Source organism: Physeter macrocephalus, chromosome 14 (assembly GCF_002837175.3).
Source record: "Physeter macrocephalus isolate SW-GA chromosome 14, ASM283717v5, whole genome shotgun sequence".
NCBI classification, from domain to species: domain Eukaryota; kingdom Metazoa; phylum Chordata; class Mammalia; order Artiodactyla; family Physeteridae; genus Physeter; species Physeter macrocephalus.
Window position 1 is genome coordinate 21,978,892 of NC_041227.1, and position 10,871 is coordinate 21,989,762.

At 44.2% G+C, this 10,871-nt stretch overlaps 1 protein-coding gene across 1 annotated transcript in view; it reads left to right on the top strand.

The window, feature by feature from the left end:
- NFS1 (NFS1 cysteine desulfurase) overlaps positions 1-9,889 on the top strand; it is a 17,893-nt gene extending 8,004 nt beyond the window's left edge. Inside the window, exons 6-13 of the mRNA XM_024128498.3 lie at positions 1,029-1,122; positions 2,163-2,297; positions 4,813-4,970; positions 5,378-5,483; positions 5,563-5,644; positions 6,279-6,362; positions 6,780-6,869; positions 9,149-9,889. Coding sequence (XP_023984266.1) covers positions 1,029-1,122; positions 2,163-2,297; positions 4,813-4,970; positions 5,378-5,483; positions 5,563-5,644; positions 6,279-6,362; positions 6,780-6,869; positions 9,149-9,212 — 813 coding nt within the window. The 3' untranslated portion in view covers positions 9,213-9,889. The remainder of the gene's footprint in view (positions 1-1,028; positions 1,123-2,162; positions 2,298-4,812; positions 4,971-5,377; positions 5,484-5,562; positions 5,645-6,278; positions 6,363-6,779; positions 6,870-9,148) is intronic.
- Positions 9,890-10,871: the final 982 nt, after the last annotated feature.

Sequence of the window (10,871 nt, forward strand, 5' to 3'; positions counted from 1 at the left end):
GCTCAGTGGCCATGGCTCACGGGCCCAGCCGCTCCGCGGCATGTGGGATCCTCCCAGACTGGGGCGCGAACCCGGTTCCCCTGCATCGGCAGGCGGACGCGCAACCACTGCGCCACCAGGGAAGCCCATGCAGGATCTTTTGTTACGGCGCGCAGGCTGTTCATTGTGGTGCGCGGGCTTCTCTCTAGTCGCGGCCTGTGGGTTTTCTCTTCTCTAGTTGTGGCATGCAGGCTCCAGGGCGCGCGAGCTCAGTAGTTGTGGTGCGTGGGCTTAGTTGCCCCACGGCATGTGGGATCTTAGTTCCCTGACCAGGGATCAAACCCAGATCAGATCCTCCTGCATTGTAAGGCGGATTCTTTACCACTGGACCACCAGGGAAGTCCCATGGATTTCTTTTAAAACCACTAATTTGATCTCCATTTCTTTAATTTTGTCTTTTCAATAATGTTATGTAAATGGAATAATATAGTATGTAACCTTTTGGGATTGGCTCTTTTAATTTAACATAAATCTCTGGTGAGTCATTAAAGTTGTTGCATGTCTCAGTAGTCTGTACCTTTTTATTGCTGAATAGTATTCCATGTAATGGAAGTACACAGTTTCTTTAACCATTTACCTGTTGAAGGACATCTGGGTTGTTTTTAGGTTTTGGCTATTATGAATAAAGCTACCATGAACATTTATGTATCGGTTTTTTGGTGTGAATTTAAGTTTACATTTCCCTGAGGTAATGCCCAAGAGTGCAATTACTGGGTCATATGGTAATTTCATGTTTAGTTTTATAAGAAACAAAAACTACCAAACTGTTTTTCAGTGTGGTTGTACCATTTTAGGTTCCCACCAGTAGTATATGAGTGATCCAGTTTCTTTGCATCCTCGCCAGTATTTTGTGTTGTCACTATTTTAATTTTACCCACTCCGGTAGGTGTGTAGTGAAAGGCCCCTTTTCAAGACTAAGCTTGCATACATTCTGAGTTAGGGAGGACTTTGTTGGTACTATATAGTTTCCTTACTCCTGATATTCTTAGGAATTAGAGGCTGCCATCCAGCCGGATACCAGTCTGGTCTCAGTCATGACTGTGAACAATGAGATTGGAGTGAAGCAGCCCATTGCAGAAATAGGTGAGTATCATGCATGAACCCTGACGCTTGCCCACCACTGGGATCTATCTGAGGAGCAGGACTGGACTAGGAGCTATAACACTTTATAGAATGAGGTAAGGAAACTAAGAGAAAGAGAGCTTCAGTTCCTTGTTCAAGGACATATTGTAAATGGCATAGCTAGTATTTGAATCCAGGTGTAGTACCCTTTATGTTGTTTGCATTTTACTGCACTTGGTGCAGAAAACAAAACAAAAAACCTCCACCTTTTTTCTTTTACCTTTTTTGTTTTAGAACATCTCTTTACTATACTCATAGAGCCAGAGGCACTCGCCCTGTAACCTCTTAGGTACATTAGCAAATAGATCTGTTAATCTTTGCTTCTTTTTTTTTTTTTTTTTTTTTTGCGGTATGCGGGCCTCTCACTGCTGTGGCCTCTCCCGTTGCGGAGCACAGGTTCCGGACGCGCAGGGTCAGCGGCCATGGCTCCTCACAGGCCTAGCCGCTCCGCGGCATGTGGGATCTTCCCGGACTGGGGCACAAACCCGTGTCCCCTGCATCGGCAGGCGGACTCTCAACCACTGCGCCACCAGGGAAGCCCCCAATCTTTGCTTCTTTTAAATCAAAAGGATCTAAAAGTTAATCTGATATATTGAAAGGCCAGTGTTAATGAGGTAGGAAGAGTCTTATGAATCAGAATATCAGGGGTGTTTTGATTGGGTGTTTTGCAGTTGCTCTTGTTTATTCTAGTCAGGGACACTAGAGCTGAGAATGAGAGAGAGACAGAGACAGAAAGAGAGAGAAGTGATTTACTGTGTGGCTAGTGGCCAATGCCATATATAATTTTGCCTTAGAACTCATGGTACATTGTGGGACCACTGCCAGGTTACTTCCTAACATTGTGCTCTGGTTCTTCCACTTTGTTGTTTTCTTAGGGCACATTTGCAGTTCCAGAAAGGTGTATTTCCATACTGATGCAGCCCAGGCTGTTGGAAAAATCCCACAGATACCAGTCTGGTCTCAGTCATGACTGTGAACAATGAGATTGGAGTGAACCATAGGGCACATTTGCAGTTCCAGAAAGGTGTATTTCCATACTGATGCAGCCCAGGCTGTTGGAAAAATCCCACTCGACGTCAACGACATGAAAATTGATCTCATGAGCATCAGTGGTCACAAAATCTATGGTCCGAAAGGTACTAGCCCCTCCTAGAGTTCCTCCTCTCTGGACCTCCTGGCAAACTCTTTGACAGGTGTTCCTGGGATTCATTTGGGACTATCACTGCTCTCAGAGGAAATTGTATATTCAGAGTGCCCTGCAGAATGCAAGTGTCATTTAGCAATAGCTAGGAACATGTGCTTATTGGTGGATTCTAGCAGTTACTATATAGCAGACCATTCTTCACTGGTCTCTTTAGAAAATACTTTCATGTAGATGTTAATTTGGTTGAGGAACAAAGGTTTTGTCATATCAAATTAGCTGGATAAGTCCAGTTATCTTGTCTACCCCATTGTGATTTGCAGATCAATATTCTTTGAGTTCTTCATTCCCTCGTGTCTTGCTTTAGCCTTAGGGGAAGATTGTATGGGATGTTATGTTTCTTGGTGTTTGTTCCTAGTTTTAGTAGTCTGTGTTCCTATTAATCTCTCAAGGATACTTGTCTGTTTCCTATGGTCCTATTGGCCTAGGAATGTTTTCTAGCTGGAATTCTGCCTCTGCACCCCAGTCTTTGGGAAGAGACTATTGTCCTCTATTTTATGGAGGTAGCCATCCAAAATGAACAACTCCTCCTCTGTCTCTTGGGTGAGGGCCTGTGGTGGTTGGTTATGCCAGTACGCTTGCTGTGTCTGCGGGGTGTGTCATCTGGATGTACACCTTGTGGAAAAAGGTATGATAACTCCTGAAAGTATATAAGAGGGGCTTCTTCTAAAGGCTCCCAGAGGTTGTAAAGAGTGTTTTTGTAAGCCCAACAGGTGTTCTATCTTTAACTAAAATTGGCTTATTGGCTTTTTTTGTAGATAAACCTGTTTTGATAAAATTAACTCATATTGAGCAGAAGCTCTGATCAGCACTTAAATGTGTACAGGTATCCCTCACTATCCAAACTCTTGCTTTTTGAACTCAGGATCTAAATAGATTTAGATAACATGGTGTTCTTCACTATCCAGATGTAGTATCTGAGCACTGACTCTCTGAACCTGGAAACTGCAGAGATTCAGACAGTGTAGGATACTTGAATTTGATTTTATTTTAATGGGGAAATGAAATATTTCTTAATAAATACAGTTTGGCACATAAATTATTTTAAAACTAGGGTCCTTCATAATAAATTTGGGAACCATTGCCTTACTTGCTATGGTACCTGTAGTCTCTGCCTCAGTAGTCAGTAGTTGTTCTGTGAGGGAGAAGGTGACCTTCAGCAAGTGCTCACTCTATTCAAAACCCTTGGCCACTTAGTGAATATCTTTGTACATTCATGCTCATATTTTGGTATGAAATTCCTGTAAACAGATTTGCTGAGTCACAAGTTGTATACATTTTTAAGTTTTGATAGACCCTAGGAGATTATGCTAATTTTTACTTCCATTCTGACTTCTCCCATTTTTTCCCCTCAGGTTTTAATTTTTTTTTTAATTAAAAATTTTTATTCTATTTAAACAAGGTAATATGGTTCAAAATTCAAAAGCTGCAAAAAAGTACACTGTGGAAAGTCTCTCACCTCTGTCTCTAAGCCATGCAGTTCCCCCTAGGGAGACAGTTTCTTGAGTATTTTTCTAGAACTATTTTATGCATTTATAATCACGTATATGGGACTTCCCTGGTGGCACAGTGTTTAGGAATCTGCCTGCCAGTGCAGGGGACACGGGTTTGAGCCCTGGTCTGGGAAGATCCCACATGCCGCGGAGCAACTAAGCCCGTGCACTGCAACTACTGAGCCTGCGCTCTAGAGCCCACGAGCCACAACTACTGAAGCCCGCGCCACCTAGAGCCCGTGCTCCACAACAAGAGAAGCCACCGCAATGAGAAGCCCGCACGCCACAATGAAGAATAGGCCCTGCTCGCCACAACTAGAGAAAGCCCATGCACGGCAACGAAGACCCAACATGGCCAAAAATAAATAAATAAATAAATAAATAAATTTATAATCACATATATACTTCCCCCCCTTCCCCTTTTTTACTCAAACAGTAGCATATTACACTCATTGCATCTTCACCTAACAATGCATCTTTTATTTTTTTTAACTAAAGTACAGACATTATTCACATTTCACCAGTGTTCTAACAGTGTATCTTGGAGATTTTATACTGGTAGTACAGAAGGAGCTTCCTCATTCTTTTATACACCTCCTTTGAATTTCAGGCATGGATGTACCATAATTTATTTGCCCATTTTCCTGATTATGGGCATCTAAGTTGTTTCCAATATTTTGCTATTATGAATAATGCTGCATTGCATGATGTCATTTTATACATGCATAGGGAGCTACTTTAAACCATTTTGGCTATCACTCCTTCTGGTATAAAATAATTTTGATAAATATTATGCTTTTGCTGCTGTTTCTTCTTTTCCCCCAATCTTTTTTTTTTTTGAAAAATGTCAAGCTTACAGAAAAGTTGAAAGAGTATTTTGACCCCTTTGAAAAGTGATATTTTGTTTCATCTGCATTTTCCTTTTTCTCTTTTTTTGTAATAAACTTTGTTTCCCAGGGGTTGGTGCCATCTACATTCGCCGCCGGCCCCGTGTGCGTGTGGAGGCCCTGCAGAGTGGAGGGGGGCAGGAGCGGGGCATGCGGTCTGGGACAGTCCCTACACCCTTGGTGGTGGGGATGGGGGCTGCGTGTGAGGTGGCACAGCAAGAGATGGAGGTATGCGGAGAGCAGTTCCCTCCCACAGATTCTTCCCCTGTGCTGGGTCTCCTGTGTTGAGGCTTTTGGGCATGACTGGGTCAGATCTTTGCCAGAAGAAGAGGTTTAAGAAAACCATCTTTGTCCCAGTGCTGCTGGCATCTTACTGAGGGAGGTGTTATGGACTCCAAAATCCAGGCCCTTCAGTAGTTATCAGCTCATTTATTCTGGGTTATTGAAACCATCTGTCCAGTTATTGAGCATCTCTGTGCTCAGTGCTGGGGATACAGTGGTCTCCATGAGCAACACAGGGCAATAGGTGGGTCAGATAAACAGTCACTTCTGGGCACCGGGCAGGGCTCCTCGTCCCATGTGTTTCTGAGCTGTTAATGATCACTATGCTTAGTCCTCCCTTGCCTGCTCCTCAGTATGACCACAAGCGGATCTCCAAGTTAGCAGAACGACTGACACGGAAGATAATGAAGAGCCTTCCAGACGTGGTGATGAATGGGGACCCTGAGCACCATTACCCAGGTACAGACGTGCCCATTCTGTCCCCATCTGGACGAGCTGGAGACTCTGAGTCTTCTCTCATAGTAATTCACTCTTCCAGGCTGTATCAACCTCTCCTTTGCATATGTGGAAGGGGAGAGTCTGCTGATGGCACTCAAGGATGTTGCCTTATCCTCGGGGAGGTGAGTTGGACTGGATAGACAGGGACTGTGGCAGGACCAATTAGTCTGGCTTTAAGTGTTAGGTTAATAAGCTTCCCATTGTGGAGACAACAGGCACAAGAGGTCTTAATTGAGAGTGAAAGTCATTTTGTAAGCACCTATTTTTAGCTGGCTGGGCGCAGGCTAAAGTTTGCCACCCTAGGAGGGCCTCCTGTGGTAGAGTTTTGTGCCTTTTGTGGTCCCAGGAGATGCATGTATCTGTTCTAGTGTTATTCTGGTAGTTCTGTTACAGGCCTCCAGAATTCAAGGATGCTTCAGAGGCCACCAAGGGTTTAGCTGCTGTCCAGGCCTGTACAGATAATGCATTCAGTTGTAGGGGAGTGAGCACCTGGTGCTCTGCTGCCTCTTGGTGTCACACCTAGCTCACGTGGTATCATGCTCTGTCATGCTTTGGCAGTGTCCTTCTCAAGGAGGTTATCCTCCACAGGGGCCAGAGCAGCTGGCAGCATCTGGCCCTTTCGCTGTGTCAGATTAGAATGTCTCTTTTGTCTCCATGGTATGACTTCAGGGGTCTGGGGGTGGGAGCAAGACTGGAGGTTTGTGGCCAAAAGCAGATTTATTGCTGAACTGAGCAAGGCTCTGTCTTTCTCCTCAGTGCTTGCACCTCTGCATCCCTGGAGCCCTCTTACGTCCTTCGAGCAATTGGCACTGATGAGGATTTAGCTCACTCTTCTATCAGGTCAGTCATTTGAGCTGCAGCATTTATGAAAGGCATCCTCTTTTGTATTATTCTTCTCCTGTTAGAGTCTTCCTCAATTTAGTTAAACTTATCCCTTCTTCATTCTTCATGAAAGTTTCTCGAGCAGTGGTTTGCAGGCCTCATCGACTGTCACCTGGGAAGTTTGTGAAAGATGAACAGGTCTGAGTGCCACACTAGAGATTCTGATTCATTAGGTTTGGAGGAGGAGTAGGAAACTTCTTCTAGAGTGATTCTCAGGTGGCGCACAGACCATGTTCGGAGAAACTCTGCCCTCTAGGGGAAGGACCATGTTCTCTCCATGTCTTTTGTGGAGTAGATCCTCATTGAGTATTTGCTGAATGAATTTACCCTGGTGCCACAGGTCTGATGCAGAGCTCCTCTCTGTGTCTTTTTCAGGTTTGGCATCGGCCGTTTCACTACAGAGGAGGAAGTAGACTACACAGTGGAGAAGTGCATTTACCATGTGAAGCGTCTTCGAGAAATGAGGTATGCACTATTGTACCAGAGACCCCTTGGAAGAAATTGCTGTGCTGGCTCCTCTCTCATCCTTAGGCTGTGTATTCACACTGCCAGAAACCAAAGTTTGAGAATCCTTGAATTTTAGGATTTAGAGATACCACAAAGCAGGAAAGTGGATCCTCTTGGCTATTTGTTTTCAGAGTATGAAAAGGTGTCTTTAGAAACTAAAGAACTGGACTTCCCTGGTGGCGCAGTGGTTAAGAATCCGCCTGCCAATGCAGGGGACACGGGTTCGAGCCCTGGTCCGGGAAGATTCCACATGCCGCGGAGCAGCTAAGCCCGTGCGCCACAACTTCTGAGCCTGCGCTCTAGAGCCCATGCTCCGCAACAACAGAAGCCACCGCAATAAGCCCATGCACCACAACAAAGAGAAGCCCCCACTCGGCGCAACTAGAGAAAAAGCCCGCACGCAGTGACAGACCCAATGCAGCCAAAAAAATTAAAAATAAATAATAAATTTTTTTTTTTTTTTTTTAAAAGAACCATTACTCAGAGTTTTCTTTGTAAAGATGCTTATAAAGGTCAAGAGATGCTTTATCAGCCAGCTGCTACCAGGGGTTCCCCTAGTAGCCATAGAGCTCTGCTTCCTTATGGGAACATCAAGGTCTCTGGACTTTTTCAGAGCTCTGTTTTGGCTCTATTTGACTTTCAAGATTCTCTTGGTCTAGTTGGTGAGAGTGAGAAAGTTCAGGTATATACCTGCTTCCCTTTGTGAGCTCTCCGAGGCCTTTCTGGGCTCTGGATTTTCCTTTGCAGGGTCTAATTGTATTGCTTTAATATCTATAGCATGCTTAGATTCTTCCTTGGCTTGGCTTTCTGGTACTCTCTGGCACACTCAGAACACATTTCTACTGACTATGCTGCCAGGAAAGACTTATTCTTCCTATCCGTGTGGTTTCAGCATTTTCACCCTATTTCTTCTGATCCTTTAGAAACTGAATTCAACCTGGTCTCATTACCCTCAGCCAGAGTTTTATTTTGTGAGCCTATGATATTAAGTGACCTTCCCTAAAATGAAGGGACAGGAAGGAGATGGCTAACTTTAAGGAGACTTGGAAAATGTCAAATAGAAAGGTGTGCTGGGGGACTTCCCTGATGGTCCAGTGGTTAAGACTCTGTGCTTCCACTGCAGGGGGAACGGGTTCGATCCCTAGTCGGGGAACTAAGATCCCTGCATGCCATGGGGCATGGCCAAAAATGAATTAAAAAGAAAAAGAAAGAAAGAAAGGCATTCTGGGAGTGCATAGTGTAATGGAGAGAGATAAACCAAGAATAGAATGAAATTGGGTAGAAGAAAGTTAACTGGAGAAATCCAAACCAAAATCCCATGGTCATAACACATTGAAGTAATATCTGGTCTGGGAACATTATCTAAGGCATTCAAGCTGAAGGGGAGCAGAGCTTAGCAGAGATATCTCAGTAGCAGTTCCTGTATGAGATGCGATGCCCAGGTCTAAGATCCAAAAGATCCTTTTGAATTGGAGCCAGGGATGTTGGAAGCATAGTGAACTCTGGGGAGATGAATCTGGTGAGAACTGGATAAGGGTGCTACATATTCAGGTGATTTAGGGCTAAGTTCTATCTCTGAGAACTAGAGTAAAACTAAGAAACAAGGGGACTTGCCTGGTGGTCCAGTGGTTGAGGCTCCGCTCTCCCAATGCAGGGGGCTCTGGTTTGATCCCTGGTCAGGGAACTAGGGTCCTGCATGCCGCAGCTAAAGATCCTGCACGCAGCAACGAAGATCCCACATGCCACAACTAAGACCCAGCGCAGCCAAATAAATAAATTAATTAAAAAAAAACAACCCAAACAAACGGAGAAACAAGTGCTGAAAAGTCCATTTGTGTGTGTGGTTGGGGGGGGTGGTTAGTAGAGAGGCTGAAACTCGCTGCTTACACACCTTCCAAGGGTCTTGATTCCCCCAGGGAAACTGTGTCCATAGCCTCTCATGACTGGGATGAGAGCTTCATGAATATAACCACACTTGACGCTGTTGGCTTGGCCCCATTGGAGCTGAGCCTGGGGTACCTAGTTATTAATGTTGGCAGCTGGGGAGAGGCTAGAGCTGACAAGCACTTACATATAGCTGAGAAAGACTTGATAACCTCTTGTGTTGGGGTCTATCAGGGCAAGGAGGTAGAGGAGAGACAAGAGCAGATGGAGGCAAGTCGAGGCTTATAGCCCAGGAGCCAGTGCTGGCTGCTTCCTAAGCCTTCACTCACCCAAATACCTCTTCTTTTTGGCAGCCCTCTCTGGGAGATGGTGCAGGATGGCATTGACCTCAAGAGCATCAAGTGGACCCAACACTAGAAGAGTGGGCCTCTGACTTTGTGCTGGCCTGGCTTCTCTTGCCTCATCAACGCATGCACAGCCAGGTACCTTGTTGTTACCCCCAGTGGCTGCTCCATGTTCACACCAGAATTGGTATAGCCCAGTTGACTTCAGCATTGGCCTGCTTCCAAGACAGAAACATGAGAAAACTATCTTTCTCCAGCCTCAGCTCCTTTGGTGGGGAACACTACCCATTTCTCTCCAGGAGTCCTTCTGTGGTCTTATAGTGAGTGGATGTTCTCATCCTGAAACAGGAGGGACATTTGCTATGAATGATATTGCTACTGCCTGGGGAGCCCATACCCTTGGTGGGGGGAGCCCAAGGAACCAGAAGAAGGCTCTTTGTTCAGGGACCCTGATGCTCTACTTGGCCATTTGAGTTGTTGCTTACTGCTGATCAGAGAGATTGACTCCTTCAGAATCAAGCATAATCATCTACGATTCATCTTTTTTGTGGCTCCAAAGGTTACCTTTTCATATTGACTATAGACTGAACAGCAAGTTTCTTAGAAGGCTTGTCTCCTTTGTGTTCTTGTCCTTCCTTTCTTTTGACCTAATGGAGCCAGAAATATGTGTATGACTCTACCTATTATTGTACTGATTTATGCTTCTTTTTAAAAAATTGTTAATTTGCAAACTAGAGAAATAAAATCACCTTCCTCTATTTATTCTGTGACTTTATGAGAGGTTCAGGGAGAATTCCAAGCTGTACTTGGGAATCGTGGAGTAAGACTACCACTCCACTTGATTTCCATAGCTGAGTCTGCTTGCCTATCTCTTCAGTCAACAATTATTTGCATGCCTCTTAGGTGCCTGACATTATTCTGGATATTGGGGATAAACTGGTTGACAGGACTAGAAAGGACCCTCATTGAGCTTTCATTCTAGTAGACAGAAAGTAAGAATTAAACAAAAAGGCTATTATAGATTGTGATGAGTGCTATGGCAGAAATAGAGTGGTAAGGGGAAGTAATGGAGAAAACCTACCATGCTGGGTGTACTAGGAAAGTTTCTTTGAGCAGGTGTTAATTAAGCAAAAACATGATTTCTAGCCATTGAAAGAGCTAGGGATGAGTGAGGAATAAGAAGGAACAGCAAGAGCAAAGGGCCTGAGGCATGAAAAAACATGGTGTGTTTGAGAAACTGAGAGAAGGCCAAAATGGCCGGAGTAGAGCTTTTCCATTTGTGGGTCTGAAACCACAGCTGGGATGTTACCAGCACTAAAAAGGGTGAGAGAAAAAATTTTAGAGTACATCACACAGATATTTTAAAAAATTTTATTGAAGAATAGTTGATTTACAATGTTGTGTTAATTTCTGCTGTACAGCAAAGTTACTCAGTTAAACATATACATACTCTTTCTCATATTCTTTTCCATTATGGTTTATCACAGGATATTGAATATAGTTCACTGTGCTATACAGTAGGACCTTGTTGTTTATCCATCCTATACATACTGGTTTGCATCTGCTAATCCCAAACTCCCAATCCTCGCCCCCCCACCCTTGGCAACCACAAGTCTGCTCTCTATGTCTGTAAGTCTGTTTCTGTTTCGTAGATACGTTCATTTATGTCATATTTTAGATTCCACATATAAGTAATATCATATGGTATTTGTCTTTCTTTTCCTGACTTACT